This window comes from Benincasa hispida, chromosome 5 (genome assembly GCF_027475165.1).
Source record: "Benincasa hispida cultivar pf3 chromosome 5, pf3_genome.v1.1, whole genome shotgun sequence".
Taxonomy (NCBI): Eukaryota; Viridiplantae; Streptophyta; class Magnoliopsida; order Cucurbitales; family Cucurbitaceae; genus Benincasa; species Benincasa hispida.
In genome coordinates this window covers 45,515,476-45,532,159 of record NC_143482.1, presented here as the reverse complement: position 1 = coordinate 45,532,159, position 16,684 = coordinate 45,515,476, and the positions used below count along the sequence as shown (strand labels likewise).

The 16,684-nt window shown below is 35.8% G+C and overlaps 2 protein-coding genes across 3 annotated transcripts; one reads left to right on the top strand and one right to left on the bottom strand.

Annotated features, from left to right (window-relative positions):
* The first annotated feature begins 2,915 nt into the window (after positions 1–2,915).
* On the top strand, positions 2,916–7,266 carry DJ1C (Class I glutamine amidotransferase-like superfamily protein). The gene is made up of 8 exons (XM_039033071.2): positions 2,916–3,291; positions 3,460–3,660; positions 4,370–4,519; positions 4,612–4,791; positions 5,045–5,122; positions 5,702–5,902; positions 6,315–6,452; positions 6,530–7,266. Exons 1-8 carry the CDS (start codon positions 3,055–3,057, stop codon positions 6,740–6,742), a joined length of 1,398 nt encoding a protein of 465 aa, XP_038888999.1. The 5' UTR covers positions 2,916–3,054; the 3' UTR covers positions 6,743–7,266.
* A 111-nt stretch (positions 7,267–7,377) lies between these two features.
* On the bottom strand, positions 7,378–11,674 carry ABF3 (abscisic acid responsive elements-binding factor 3). 2 transcript variants are annotated; one of them, XM_039033072.2, is made up of 5 exons: positions 11,431–11,674; positions 9,154–10,317; positions 7,971–8,042; positions 7,844–7,873; positions 7,378–7,727 (listed from the first exon to the last, which is right to left on the bottom strand). In XM_039033072.2, the coding sequence occupies exons 2-5, from the start codon at positions 10,204–10,206 to the stop codon at positions 7,653–7,655; spliced, it is 1,230 nt and encodes a 409-aa protein (XP_038889000.1). In that variant the 5' UTR covers positions 10,207–10,317; positions 11,431–11,674; the 3' UTR covers positions 7,378–7,652. The 2 variants fall into 2 exon arrangements, with proteins under 2 accessions (XP_038889000.1, XP_038889001.1); XM_039033073.2 differs by lacking the exon at positions 11,431–11,674 and having other exon boundaries at positions 9,154–11,422.
* Positions 11,675–16,684: the final 5,010 nt, after the last annotated feature.

Below are 16,684 nucleotides of genomic sequence, written 5' to 3'. Positions count from 1 at the left end.
GATACATTATAATATTAAGTAATTTAATTGAGAAAAATTAGATAAGATTTATAGGGAGGAAGTTAACTCTCTTCCCTTATTTTTCTCTCCAGAGTAGGAGACTTCTTCACTCTTCTTCTTCCTAAAAAAAACAATAATAATAACAGAGAAGGTTTCTGATATTTTTTTTTTTTTTTTTTTTGCTTCCTCCTTTTTTCTCTGGGCTCTTTCAATTTATTTTCCCTCATAAAATCTAAAATAGTTAGAGTTCACACCTCCTGGGTTCTCTACTTGAGAATACTGAGGTTTCTTAGTGGTGGTGACCAATTGACCATTTCATTTTCGTTCGTGATTTTCACAGGGAAGAGGAAACATGAAGTTTAGAGTCTTTAAGGGTAAGCATCCTATTCCCTTTGTTTTTCTCTCCTAGTTTTTTTAGCATGTTGTATTTTGAATTAAATGCATGATTATGCATGTTTTTTTTTTACTGTAAATTAATATTATGTAAGATTTGGAATTTTTGGGACAACTCGCTTTCGTTCAAGGACTTTTCAAAAGGATCCTTCACCCTTTTTATCCTTTGTATAAAGACATCCAAAAACCCTGTGGGGTGGGTCCCCACGAGGCAGGAATCCCCGAATACATGAGGAATAAGTGAGATAGTGGGGAATTTTTTCACCATATATAGTTTGGGGTCGGGGATTATATTCCCTGTCCCGACCCCCATCCCGATTATATACATAGAGAGAAACTTTGTTAAGATAGTTATGGATGTTTTAATTATTTAAGTTTAAGACTTCATTATTTTAATTCCTTAGATGTTGTAATATTTAAGATAGGATGTTCTAATGTTGAATTTTAAATTTTCAAATTGCATGTGTATTATTGTTTTTATTAGTAAAATTGATAATATTTTAATTAAATGAAATTTTATTGGAAATGACTAAGAAATGGTTAAAAAAAAAAAATTAATTGAAATAAAAAAAATGTTAAAAAAACAAAGGTGGGGAATTTTTTCCAACGGAGAAATTTGCGGAGACGGGGAGTGGAATAGTGGGGCGAGCTATGAAGCCAGATACTTCATGTGAGGCAAAAAATCTGTATCAGACACGTATCAGATATCGATACTTCCAGATACTTCTCAGATACGTATTTGACGAGCGATTTGATGTATCTATTTTTACGCTTACTTTTTTTAAAGAAAAAAGATAAACAACTCATCTAATATTTTTCAATCTCAAACTAGGCAACCTATTTTTTTAAGCAAGATAAAATATACCTTCAACGTATCAATATCCTCGTTTTTTGGAAATATATATTAAAATAATATATACAAAATGACGTATCCTTCAACGTATCCGTATCTTAGTTTTTTTTTAGAAATTGACGAATCATCGTATCCAATCGTATCCGTATCGTGTAGCTGTATCCATGTCTGTGCTTCATAGGGGGCAATGATAGGTACAGGGATCAGGAAGGCTTCCCTGTCCCCGTCCCGCCTCGTGGATATCTCTACCTTTATGATATGATTCTGCATTTTAGAATTTTGAATTCAAAATATGGATAAACTAAAAATATAAAAAAATGTTTTAAAAATTTAGAATTTAGAATTTAGAAGATAGCCTATATGATTTTAAAATTTAGAATTTAGTTCCCATGGTTTGTAAAATCTTCTTAAATAACCTTTACCATAGACACGGTTTATTATGAAGCTTTTATCAAATCATAGAGGGCGAGTTCTAATTATAAACCATAAGACTTAGATTTTAACTTACTCTAAACTATAGAACAAAAATTTCAATTTTTCCTATAAATTATATAAAATTACATAATAATAATTATATATTTTTTTAACATAAAATATGTCCATAAATAAATTAATAATAATTTATTATCAACTAATATTTAATGAATAACTACAACTAGCTTATAATTGTTTAGATTAGAAGTCAAATTTTGAATTATGCTATTAAACAAATATTTGAAAATGCGAAATACAACTCTATTTTCATGTAATCCCTCGTATCTAAATGTCAGTATTCAAATTATCTACCAAACATGTCATAAATAAATCTTTGTCTTGACTTGATTGAGAAATTCGTATCGATGACCCCTATTTAGGGGCCCACTCAAAATTCGGTCTCACCTTAAAAAACCCTCGAAATTTGGCATTTTACTTATGTTAGTCGCATGTGAAAGTACCGTTTTAAACCCAAAACGCGCGAAGGCCAGACGCAACCCAGATTTCTTGCTCATTCCTCTTGTTCCTTCATCTCGTTCCTCTCGTGCCATCATCCCCAATTCACGTTACTCTCCTTCATTTTTTCCTTGATTTTTCCCATCTTTTGAATTTTTTCTCTAGTTTCTTCCTCTTGCCTTTTCCTCGTCAATTTTGTAGTCTTTTTCTTTGAGTTTTTTTTTTCCTTCATTTGAATTCCCACTCTCGTTTCTTGGTCTCACCCTCGCTTCTTCCTCTCATTCTGATTTATGTTTATGTCACCTTTTCTTTTTTCAATTTTTTCGGCGAGAATTCCTTCCCACCCTCTTTTCTTTTAGTTCTCTCCCAGAAAAAAGACAAATTTATTGGATGATGACATCAGTAGAAGGTAAAAAATCTAGCAAATTGAAAAGTGATACCAAATTTCGAGATAGTCCCTAAATAAGGCTATCGGTATCAGATTCTCGACTTATTCTCACTTCGTATTTGATGATTTCGCTGGGTCTTTTGTACGGATGGCCTCATTTGGGAGGCCCAAATGAAAAATAGCATCTAGAGACCATGAAGCTGGACCCGTACATTGAGGATCGAGTAAATTTGTATTGGCAGGTATGAGTGTGCATCTCAGGGCGAATCGATAAAATTACGTACTTATGAAATAAGCCGACCAGTTTCCATTACTTTTTTACGGACCATTTTTTATTTGCACCTCCAAATGAGACCATCAATTAAAAAAAAAAAAAAAAAATCGCTCTGTCCGTAAAAAACCCATAACAAAAACCCCATAAATTATTTTGGGGTTTTGGATTGGCACTTTGGATGAGATTTTGAGAACGCGGAGTTGATGCAGAGTTTCAATGGCGACTTACTCCATACCAAATACTCTCCCCAAGTTCTCTCCCATGGCTGTACCTGCCGCCATCACTGTTTCTTCTCCTTTGTTTACTCTAATTGCATCGCAACAGAGAATAACAGTTCCCAGAAAACTCTCTGCTAAAGCCACGAAAACCCTCTCACCAGCTTCACCGCCGACGCTCTCAAGCTCTGCTTCGATGGCCATGAGTACAACAGCTCCATCTACGCCTCTCAAGAAGGTCCTTCTACAATACCCATTTGCCATTTCTCTTAAAACTGAACAAATTCATCATGGGTTTTCTTTTACTTGATGAATCAACGCTTAAATAGTCTTGTTTGATAATTTATTTAACTCTTCTGGAGAGGAAAAGAAAAGATTGCTGAACTCATGTTGTGTGTGCGGGTAGGTTCTGGTTCCTATTGGATTTGGAACCGAGGAAATGGAAGCTGTTATTATAATCGATGTATTGCGTCAAGCTGGGGCGGCCGTGACCGTGGCGTCGGTTGAATCTGAGCTTGAAATTGAAGCTTCTGGGGGTATGAAATTGGTTGCTGATACCTTAATCAGTTCATGCTCCAATGAAGTTTTCGACCTTGTAGCTTTGCCTGTAAGTACTTTCATTTATAAGTAGAATTGACGCAAGATTTAGATGGCTTTAAAATTGAAAATCCTTTGAGGAAGCATATCTTAGAAGCATAAAATAGCTGGAAAGTGGCATAATTAATATATCGGTTTAAATCTTATTTTAGTCATTGGGCTTTCACTTTTTAGTCTCTAAACATTGTATAAAGAACCATTTTTGTTATTGTCATTATTTTCTCTTTTTGCTAATTATTTCACAAATACTTAACCTGGAAATTTTTTGTTTACTTACCTAATGAGTGAGAGATATGCAACACATCAGTAGGTCCGAAATCAAATTTTGAAACAGATTTTTTGCTTTTTTCATAATGATGAATGTCATCATCCATCAATAGCTAAAATAGTTTCTCATACAAGTTTAGGTACCAAAACAAAACATTTAAATGTTTAAGGGATAAAATCAAATAGTTGGAAGCCCACCAAAACACCCATTCTAAAGGAAGGGAATCCAACTAGGCATAAGTTAGCTATATTGTATTTTTTTTAATAGAAAAAATGACTATAATATGTTTCTTAATAGAACTGGCATAAGCTAGCTATATATTTAGCCCTGTAACAGTTTAGGACTTAAGTTGTGACTGTCATTTGCCTCCTTAAGCATCTCGGGTGTTGTAAATGGCATGTCAAAGATTCTTGTCACTTATGGTTACAATAGTATTGCTGTTCATTGTTAGGGAGGGATGCCTGGCTCTGTAAGATTAAGAGATTGTGAAATACTGCGGAAAATTACCAGCACACAAGCTGAGGAAAAGAGGCTGTATGGAGCTATATGTGCTGCTCCAGCAGTCACCCTTCTGCCGTGGGGTCTTTTAAGAAGAAAACAGGTAGGTTGGTGGAGCCAAACTAGAATTCACCTAGTTTATGTGAATATATTCAAATTTAGGTTTGCTAATTATGGTGTAGTTTGTTGTGCAAGACTACTTGTCACCCTGCATTCACTGATAAGCTTCCAACGTTTTGGGCTGTTAAATCAAATATTCAAGTGTCAGGAGAGCTCACAACAAGTCGTGGCCCCGGAACAACTTTTGGGTTTGCCTTAGCTTTAGTTGAGCAGCTGTATGGAGAGTCGGTCGCTAAGGATGTTGGAGAATTGTTGGTGAGTTTTATTGCTGATCTTTAATGCAATATTTTCTTGGATATTTTTGGTTGTCATTGTGGAACCCAAACAATCCCATTAGGTATCTTGTCATTTGTAATGTTCACAATTGGGCTGAACATTCAATATTCCTGGTCAATTTTACCCAGTGCGATTGTTCTCTCTCACATGAAACTTTCCTTTTTGAAATTCTCAAACTTGGGCATTCTATTACTAAAGTGCTTGAATTGACTCTCTAGCGTTCTTCTGTCAGCTGATGGATTCTGAGAATGACTGTCCTCGGAAGGAAGAATTCAACAAAGTTGATTGGTCTGTTGATCATACCCCTCGTGTAAGTTGCTTAAACTTTTTTTGATTCAAAGGTCTTGAGACTGAGTTATTTCAAATGATAGATTTGTCTTTAGATGGTAGTGATTAAGATTAAGAATCAACGTACAATTTCATATGTAAAAAAGCAAGATTAAGATTTTAGTTAGTTAATCATTATAATGGAATCATCCCATGACTGTTTATCCGATTATGTATAATTGTTCATTACATTTTTCTAAATAAACTAGATTTGTTTGTGAGTATCTCTTGAAATTTTATATAAACTTTTTTGTTAATCACTATTTTCTGAAATGGAAAAACAGAAAATGAATTTGGAAATGTAAAGATGTATTTATGTTCTATAAGGAAGTTGTCAACTCTGTTGTTAAATTTAACTTCCATCGTTATATAATACAAAACACTCCTCAAGTTTTTGTTTCGATAGGCAACTTGTTTATCATTCCAGTAATTAGACTACAAAAAGAAGGGGACAAGGTATATCTCGACGTCAATGAAAGATTCTCTGTAGTGTACTTGAATTACAGGAGAGGATATGTGCATAGATTTTTTTGCCTAACGTGTTCTTTATTTGCTTGTGCAGGTTCTAATCCCAATTGCAAATGGCTCTCAAGGGATTGAACTAGTAACTATTGCAGATATTTTGCGGCGTGCTAAGGTGGATGTAGTGATTGTGTCAGTTGAAAAGTCCCTCCAGATTTTGACATCAACAGGAACAAAAATTGTTGCTGACAAGTTGATTAAAGACGCTGTAGAGTCAACATATGATCTTATTATTCTTCCGGTAAGGTCAATGAAGTATCTAAAGTACATTGACTTTGGTTACACAGTCCCAGATAGGAAAAAAATGGTGAATATATTTGTCTCTGGCCTTAATTTACAGCTAGTTGCTTCAGTAGGTGTGATCTTTTTATTGAATCTCTTTGCCTGTTTGCTGTCTTCTTGCCATCATAGTTCTGGACGTCACAATCATTTGTATTTTCTTCATGTAATTGCATCAGTAAATTCCTATAATTTCTAATCAATTTCTCAATCTTGTAATTTTATGCATGCCTTGCTACCATGTAAGTGCATCGCAATTTTCTTTCCTGGCCTCTCAATTTGATAAATTTTCTTACTCGTGTTTGGTCTTACATGCTTTTAAGATATTTCTTTCCTTTCAACTCAACATCACAGTTTCTGCCCAAATATTTCAGGGGGGAGCTGCAGCAGATGAACGGTTTATCAAATCCCGGATCCTTAGGAAGATGCTCAAAGAACAAGATTCTGCCAAAAGGATATATGGTGCAGTCTGCTCTTCACCTGCATTCCTGTTCAAACAGGGTCTACTGAAGGTAATATGAAAGCCATATACCATCTCTCTGCTCCTACACCATCACATCATGAGCTCAGTATTTCTATTGCCAAACAGGACAAGAGAGCAATTGCTCATCCATCTCTGGAAACTAAGTCGACTGATGGAGTAGATACTGCAAAAGTAATTATTGATGGCAAACTGATAACGAGCAAGGGATCTTACAATGTGATAGATTTTGCATTGGCTATTGTAAGCAAGCTTTTTGGTCATGCGAGAGCAAGAAGTGTTGCAGAAGGTTTAGTTTTCGAGTATCCCCGAGTGGGATAATATGCTGATCACATGTCCTTTTGCAAGTGGTTTTTAAGTAATGGACAGTGCTCGATAACAGTTGACACTGCCTTTAAAAGAATCCATCTAAGGGAGCATATTCAGCCATCTTATTGTCTGGAAGACTACCTTTAAAAAGTTGTCAGTGATCAATTTCATTGTGAACTGCTGCAGCACTTCAAGCATCGTGCAGGTTGATTATGTGTGATGGCAGGAAGAAAGTATGATCATCAATAGATGTGTACGTTTACTGAGCTTTCTGGGTAAATTCTCACATCTATGACTGGAGGAAATTTGGATTGGAGTTGATTCACGCAGCTGTTTGACTGGGAAGATGGGGCATAAATGCTATAAGTGGATTGTGTGACAAAGGTTCATTATGAAAGCATGAACCAAAAATTTCTCTCCTTAAGCCCTGTATGCACATTATTCTAGTAATGTACTGGGGTTTCCACCATTTTGAAGTATTAAGCAGATAGTTATGCTATGTTTAGAGTAGCAACCTTTTTGCTACATTTTCATCATCTTTTGCTTTAGCTTTGATTCAGGAAGGAAAATGCTAAACAGACATTTCAAACCAGAATACTGATAATTGGATGCTTGAAAAGACATGCTCAATTTGATGGAGGAAATGGTTATGCCAACTATAAAAAACCATCTTTATGATAAGAGGTTCAAAGTCCAAGCAAACAACCATTAGAATACAAAAGGATCATTTATACAGCATATAGCTCAACTCTGCTTTCTGTAAGCTATCTACATACCGGTACTCGAACTTCAATATTTACAGCAACCAACCTATCTCTAAGCTTGCAATCAGATTAGAAACGCACAATCTAAGCCTTTTACACACTGCTTTTGTGCATGTTGCAGAAACTATATCTAAATTTGACTACTCATCATGGTACCTCTACCAAGGGCCAGTCAGTGTTCTTCTTAAGCAGAGTCTTTTGCCACCCAACTGATATTTCATCTTCTCCAAAACCTGTCAAAAAAGAAGGAAAAGCAAAGAGTTGTTAAAATGAAAGCTTCTGTGTTTAAAGAAGCAGAGTTTCAAAACAAATGAGTTAACAGTTTGAGACAGATCAGAGAAATATGAACCTGATTTTTCTGCGTTTCCATTATCTCTCTCTGCAGATGATAAGATGCATATGAAATGGAGGTCGATCAAGATGATTGTTTTAGCTAAATAATACCAAATAAAATCATTCTTTGACATGTATTATACCTGTTTCTTCTGCAACTCTTGGTTCATTTCTTTGAGTTTTGCAACTTCTGCTTCAAGTTCCAAGGTGTAAGCCTGAAATATCAAACTATAATTGTGGAGGAATCTAAAACTTCTAAAGCAGAGTTTAAATTATCAAAATGGATTCTCCAGTCCTATTGTGATCAATATCTAAAGATACTTTAGGCACTTTGAACAGTTCCAGTTTCATAATTGTTTATGTGATTGGCTGGAAATATTGGCAGCATCAAAGATTGCTTTTGGAATCTCTCTTGAGAACACATTTACTAGGTAAAAGCTGCAGATTTGGAAAACCATACTTCTTTCTTCCAGAATTTTACGTCCATGGATACCAATTCCAAAGAAAATAACTTCAGAACTTGACTGATAATATTACTTGCAGAGTTTACAATCATGTGGATGCTTATCTTTAAAACACGTCTATGATTTCCATATTTTGTAAATCACAGGGGAAAAAGATGATGGGAATGGTTTTAGGATAAGACTAGGAATATTATTAGAATTTTAAACGTGTATTAGCAATTGGCTAGAGAAGTGGTCGTGCTAGTTTGTTATAAATAGCAAGATTGGAGAAGGTAGGATTGATTTAGTTGGTTTAGAGCTTACGCAATCTCAAGAAAGGAAAGGTCCAAGTTTGTCAAATTAGTTGGTTTATCTTGTAAGTTTGGTTCTGTTCTGGATTCTATTGGTTGTTTTTGTTCTGGCAAGGGAAATAGTAATTATAAAGGTCACTGTGTCTTTCTTGTGTTTATGACAGTCTCAGCCTATTTCCTTTCCCTTACTGAAGAAAGGGCCCCAGAGAAATCATTTCAGCATAAGTATGAATCTTTATCTTTGCATAGCATTGGAGATGGAAGATATCTTAGAGATCATAACAATAAATGTTATGGAAGTTTACCATCAACAGACTGAAACTGCAAGTTTTACAGGCATGGTACAAGGAATTAATCCATAATATTTTCGCTAAAAGTTTTAGGAAGCTAAATGGAGTAAAACACAAGAATATCATTGGGTTAGAAGCTTTTTGAGTGGCTCACTACTTTAAAACAATTCCTAAGAAAGTGTACAACAGATGAATATTACTTTGGAAAATCAAGGCAAATAGGAAAGAGCATTTCATTGTTAAATAGTGCATCAGTACTATGATGGCCATTGGCATAGCTACCTGTTTACGAGCCCGTGATCTTGCGGCTGACTCTCTGTTCTTTATCATTCTTCGCTGCCTCCTCTCAACCACTTTCTCTAGAGCTCCACTGCTTCGCCTTCCCCGGCCAAATGAAAATGGAACGGGTGAAAATGAAGACGTCTCTATGCTGTTTTTTGTAATCGCATCAGATGATATTGTACTTGTAGGAGATCTTGAAGCAACGGTTACACCTCTCGTGCCTAAACCGATCGCACCGATGCCACTGCCTTGAATTAAAGCATCATGTAAAGGAGGTTTTGGGGCCACAACCAAATTAGTCCCAGATCCATTGGTAAGCTGGGGATTGTTCACTAAATTCATTGACGAAGCAAAAGTCACATTAGCTGGTTTGGGAAAAAGTGGCTGCTGTTGCTGCTGCTGCTGCTGAGAAGACCTTACAACTCCCGTCCCTAAAAACACTGCATTTTGATTCTGATTAGAAACCATATTTTTGTTCTCAGCTATCTGATTTCCCATGAACATCCCAAGAGCCAAACCAGCATTGTGGTCTTCTCTTGATAATCCACCATAAAATCCACAGTTAAATGGCCTCTCTTCGATATGTGGAGGTTCTTCTCTTACCACTCCCGCTTTAGCTAAAAATTCCTCCAAAGTCACTTCCCCTAATGTTGGTTGTCGTCGAGGCATTGCCTCGATTCCACTTCCCTCTTTAACACTGGTATTCTCTTTACTTAAGTCTTTCCAAACTTCATCAACCGTTTTCTGACTAATGGTCTGGGGTAAAGTTAATGAACTTTGCCTCTGCAAGTTCCCACCATTGGTCATTCCAGCTCCGCCTGCAGCAGCACCTGCAGATGTTACTGCCTGAGACTCTTCAGCAGTCCATATGTTTTTTAGAAGTTCATCCATATTCATTGAACCGACATCCTTTCCAAGTCCATTCCAAGTGTTCTGAAATTCATCAAAAGTTAAAGAGTATATGGAAGGTTGTCTGGTTAATGTGAAATTTCCTTGTGCCTTAGCCATAGTGCCTTCTCCTGGTGGCATATCCTCAAAGTTTCTGAAATTCATTTGAGAGTTCAACTCGTGTGGAAATGGCAACTGTCTGGAAAACCCGTCTTTCTCTTGAAATAGGTCGAGTATGTTCCTTTTTTGTCTTGGTCTGTCTCAGTTTTCTTACCACTGAATGAAGGAAGACTTGTCAGTGGAATAAAAGATAAAGATTTTTCATGGATTGTCTCTGAATTATGTGTTAAATAGCCGATAAACACTGCCCTTCAATTATTATGATTTCCATACACATAAGAGACTAACACATAAACTTGGAAATAAAGTTCCCCTTCAAGAGGTTTTCCAGGAGGAAAATGAACTCTGAATATAACTTGACAGGAAAAATAAAACTAGTGATAACATATTTGGGTACTGCTTAAAAGTGAGTTTGTTCTTACACGTAACTTGGTTTTTTTAAAAAGCTTAAAAACACTTTTTTAAGTACTTAAAAAGTCATTCTAAATGGTCAGTAGAGTTTATCCCTTTAAAAATCACGCCCTTTCCAGTTCACCATAGTCCTGACTTTTACAAATAATTTTATCGCAGTTCAATATGAAATGTCTTGAAAACTGTTATGCAAGACGAACTTTCAAGCCATCCAATTCAATTCAGCATAGTGAGTACAAGCCCACAGAGCCCACATCAAAACCAAATAATTGGAGAAACAAGAAACTGATACTACTAAAAACTTTCACCATCAGGCAGCAAGCAGCAGTGTAATCAAAGACTTTGATTCCAACCAATTCAGTAAAGTGATGAGATTAAATCTAAAACATTTGGATCATTCATTCCAAGCTCTATATACCCAAAACAGGCAGTAAATAAAATAATCAAAAGATCACTACTTTCAAAACTGACCCTTTTTCTTTATCTACAAACACAAGCTTCAAACAGATACCAAACAAACAAGTTCAAATCAAAACCTCAAAACAAGATCAATAATCAGATCAAATCCATAAAAAAGTATTATTGCAGATCAATTCAAACCTAAGACTCCAATTTCATTTCAATCTTCCAAATTCAAAGACCCATTTAAGGATTTGAATATCCAAACATCTGCAAGCTCAAACCAACATTTTAACATAAATAAAACACAAAAACAGAGAACCCCATTACAGAACACGAGAAAAAAGAAATCAAAGAACAAAAAAGGGGGAAAAAACAGCCATTTTTAAGCAGTAAGAAACAAAGCAAAACACAGCAACAAAAAGGGAAAACTAAGAGTGAAATAAAATGGCAGCTCACCTTTAAATTATTTTTTTTTCTTTCCTTTTTTTCCCCCTTTTCTTAGGAAAATTTGTTGGGTATTTTTGGGAAAATTGGCAGTGACTTGAACTGAGAGATCCTTCTTTCCTTGAGCTGGTGGAGACGACAGGTGTCTCTCGCAGAAATCTGAGCTTATATGGAGGATTTGAGAGCTTACTTTTCTGGGGTTTTTTTTTTTGTTTTTTTAAATAAAAATTTGGACTTTTTTTAAATATTCTATTTGGGTTTTTTGGGATAGAAATATTATATTAATAAGCAAAAGGATCCATCTAGATTAAGCAACGTGGACCAATGAATGAAGGTCTGAAAGGTGAGTTGACAGGAGAGCCAATGAAGAAGAACAAAGTGGGGAAATCTGGACCGTTGGATGTAGCTTTCCGACAAAAAGGATGCGATTGTAATATTTGCAGTTTTATTGGTTGGTAACGGTTTGAGGTTTTTCTACTACTAAAGGACATTATCTACTAATGTTGGCCAATGGGAATTTGACAAATTGCCATTCGGAGAAGACAAAACTTTTAGACTAAGAAACTGTTTTGGGATCTTTTGAAATAAAAACTTAAAATCAATTTTGTTGGCCCTTTGTCTTAAAGAACTCAACTTCAATAGTAAATTGGTAACGGGTAGAAATACGAGTTTTTTTACCTCTTTTATCTAAAGCAATTAGAAAAAAAAAAACTCTGAAAATACGATAACATGATAAAGATTCACAAAAATAATTATATCATGCGATCACACACGCACAAAGTCTCTATGAAAGTTATTAAAATCGGGCTTTTTGGGTGCAGAAAATCTACTTATGTGATCGTAAGGAATTCTCAGCGCTAACATTGGAATCGCATAGTTGAATAAGTTGGTAGCCGTATGTGATAAAGGATGACATGACACATGGATGGAGAGCCAATAAACTTCTGACGTGAGCAAACGGCGCATCAGGGCATGAAATTTAATGCACTTTATCAGCATCATTAGAAAGAGAATAAAAAGTTGCTCATTGACGCCTATAAATACTCAATGAGATTTTCATGCAAAAACAATGAAGACATTGGAGAAAAACTCTACCCAAGTTCTTACTTCTCCTTCGAGCCCTCGTGGAATCTTAAGTGAAAGCTTAGGATTCGTCTCTGGAAGTAACAAGGGAACCTCATCGTCAACACACTCTTTGTGAAACAGTCGTCTACGAAGTCGGAGGGAACAATGAATTGCATTCCATGGCTTGACTTTCTAGCTCTATTTTTTTTACAACTGTATTTATATTGTGTAAACGTTGAAAGACTTCTTTATCTCAATATAAATGCACTTACAGTTTATCTTTTATCCATCTCCTCAACTTTTATCATGAGCAACTGATTTCTTTATGGGATGAGAAACATTGCAGCTAACTTGAACTAAGTAAGACTTAGTTATGCATTTAACTTGTTTTATGCATGCTTTATAAACTATTTGAACAAGTCGAAAGATTATTCTAAGTAGATTAAATCCAGGTTTGAAAAGACCAATGATTTAAACCTCATAAAACAAGAAGAGAGCATCTTTAGAAATAAAGAAACATCTTTTGCATCAAATATTCATCGCATGTATCCTAGAGATAGGATATTATGGCTGAATATACTGAGAAGTGTAGGTTGTAATTCTTGAGTAGTTTACTTGAACACATGATTTATGCTTTTACTTAGGAATGTTAGTGAATATTTTTCTTAACCCTACCTTCATTCATTCGAATCGTGTACTTCTCACATAGACTGTTTTACTCTCAAGTGTGATTTCTATCGCATTCATCACTCTTTATTCTAACAATAGAATAGGATCAAAATCATCACATATTTAGTCAACTCCTCGTGTCAAGATTGAGACAATATTTGCCATCGCATATATAGAACACAATCCTTAAGTTCAACCCTAGACTCACCAGGACTCTAGTTAGATTTATACTTGGGTTTAACTAGGCAAAATAATGCGTTAATAAGACATCACATAGCACTGAGTCCATCACATATTTAAAATTCATCACAAACATTAGTAAATACTATTAAAATTTGTACATTTATCAAGTAATCATAACTTTTTTTATTTTTTTCTACGTTTATTGAAAAACTTTATTTTTTCTTTTATCTATACTTTTCACATTTATCGGGTAACTTCTTCTTTACATCTTAATCTACTTCTCACAATTATCAAAGAACTACATCATAGAGGTTATTTGAGGCGCCGAGTTGAGATAGAATGTCTGGAGTTCATCTGTCTGTATTTGGGGTGCTTGAGTTAATATGTTTGGGTATCTGGTGCGGTTTTTTGAATTCTAAATCTTTGTTTTTATGATTACTATTTTTATTTTGAAACTTTTTTATTCAATAATTCTACTTATCTTTGTTTGAATAAAATGTGGATTGCAATTTTTTCCTTTTAATTTTTAAAGCCTTTCTTTCTTTCTTTCTTCTTTTTTTTAACCCATTACTTTTCATGCAAAAATATGGTCAAATAAAATGAGAAACAAAAAAGAATTTAAAATGTTTATTTCCTAATTTTTCTCCATCAATTTCATCTTTATCTTCTTCCTTTTCTTCTTCTTCCTATTATTGCTATGTACTTTTACTCTGTCATGATTTTTTAATTGAGTTTTCTCCATCATCTTAACGACCATTGGAGAGCCACCATATTTCTTCAACAATTTCATTTTTAATTCCTCCAAATTTAGAGGATCATCAAAGAACAAATCTCCATTTTGATAGGACTCCAATTATGTGGCAATATCAAAACAAAGAGAATAAAAGAGAAAAGGGGAAATCGACAGTTGAACCGGTTAAGAGTTATTGTCAAGGTTGTTCGGAGAAGTTGGTTTAAAAAGAATGAAGGAAATAGAAGGGATGAGGGAATTCTGAATATTAAGGAGTGAGGAAGAGGAGCTCTCGAGAGTGGGAGTTTGGAAGAAGCTGTTGTGGAGAAGTCATCGTAGTGTGCAACTATCGTCTACTTCTACTAGGCAATCGGATAGCAGAACTAAGTGATCGTTTAGCGAAGCTCTGCGATCGTGTAGCATTTGATAGGCGATCATATAGCAACTGGTGGAAAATCGTATAGTAACTGAGAAAGCGAACGTGTAATAGTTTGTAGGCGATCATGTAGGATTTAGTGAACGATCACAAAATATTTGGTAAGCGATCGTTTAGTAATACTAGACGATTGTGTAGAACCTGTAAACGATTGTTTAGCATTTTGTAAGCGACCGAGTGACAATTGTAAGCTACCGTTTGGTCTTGTTGACTCATTTAGTTTAATAAAGAAGTTGTTCATAGTTTAACCGCTTTTTCGGAAGGTTATACCCATCTGTTACGTTAATAAATAATTTCAAGAATCAGTTTCCTAACAAATTGGTGTCAGAGCAAACACCTAGGCAAGCATGGTTCAGAAACGTCTTGAAGAAAAACTGGAGTTACTAGAACAAAAGATTTCAGGGTTCAAAGTCGAAATACAGAAACTGCCGACCATAGAGGAAAACTTGGCGTTGTTGGCGAAGAGCATAGAGAATTTGGGATTGCAAGCAGAGAAGCATCAACAGATGCTCTTTTCTCATGTTACAGAACTGGCCAAGGGAAAGGAAAAAGTGACGGAAGAGGTAGAAAGATCGAATACCCGTAATGTGTGCAAAGAAAATAATTCGGGGAAAGCCGTTGGAGAAGCGATTTGCGACCGAAGAAAATTCAAGAAAGTTGAGATGCTGGTATTTAGCAGAAACGATCCAGACGCGTGGTTATTCAGAGCAGACCACTATTTTCAAATTCATAAGTTGACTGAAACTAAGAAGATGACAGTGGTAGTTGTGAGTTTCGATGGTGCCACATTAGATTAGTACCGATCGAAGGAGGACAGAGAGCCGTTCAAGGACTAGAAAGACTTGAAGAAAAGGATGCTTGTGCGATTCCGATATTTAAGAGAGGGATCGATCTGTAGAAGATTCTTGGCTATTAAACAAGAAACAGCGGTGGAAGCATATCGAAATTTGTTCGATAAATTAGTAGCACCATTGCTGCATCTACCGAACGAGGTTCTTGAGGATATATTCATAAATGGTTTGGCGCCATGGATAAAGATGGAAGTTGAATGCTGGGAACCCACCGGGTTAGCGCAAATGATGTCACTGGCACAACGTGTTGAAGATAGAGAAAATGTGCGAGCCGAAGTCGGACGAGCGCGGATATATGGGGGTAAGTTCTACAATTTGAATGCTTCAAAATCCAATACTGACAATGTAAGTAAATCAGTAAGAGGGAATGATTTGAAAGGGGGGAGAAGACCGAAGAGTTGTTTTCGATGAGAACCATTACATTGCGAGGAACATCGAGTAATGATAACCGGAGAGAAATTTCAGCGAGAAGATAAACAAATGCTGAATTTCAGTCAAAGAGAGAAAAAGGGCTCTGTTTTCGGTGCGATGAAAAATACATTGTTGGACATCGGTGCAAAGGGCGAGAGTCGAGAGAATTGAGATTGTTGGTGGTGCAGGTGTCCAAAGAGGAGTGAGAGTTGCATGAGGAAGACGAAGCAAGAGAAATGACGTTAGAATTGTGTATGCTGACGCGGAGTAAGGAAATTGCATCTGTTACTGAAGTCTGAATTGACCGTGAACTCAGTTGTGGGATTGACAAACCCACAAACAATGAAGATTAGAGAGGATATCAAAGGATAATCGATAGTGGTATTGATAGACTATGGACTGAAACATAACTTCATATAAGAGGGTTTAGTGAATCGTCAACAGTTGAACATCACAACCATGACCAGTTACGAAATAGTTTTGGGATTGGGACTTGCTTTATGAGGTAAGAAAGTATGCCAAAATGTGGAAATGAGACTGGGAGATTGGAGAATGTGTGTCAGTTTCATTCCACTGAAGTTGGAAGATGTTGACGTGATTTTGTAGATGCAATGGTTACACTCTTTGAGGGAAAAAAGAGGTCGATTGGCAGAACCTGACAATATTATTTGTTCGTGAGGGGCGAAAGATTACTCTACAAGAGAATCCAAATTGAACAGAGGTCGGTGTTACTCTAAAATGTACGATGAAGATATGGGATGGGGCTCTGCGAGTACTTCAAAAGCATTGGAGGACAACTAAGAGAAAATGAAAAAGACTGGTAAAGAGGTAGCTAAAAAAACAGAGCTTTACCTTGAGGACAAGGTAAAAGTGGAGGGCGGGGGTAATGATAGGACTCCAATTATGTGGCAATATCAAAAC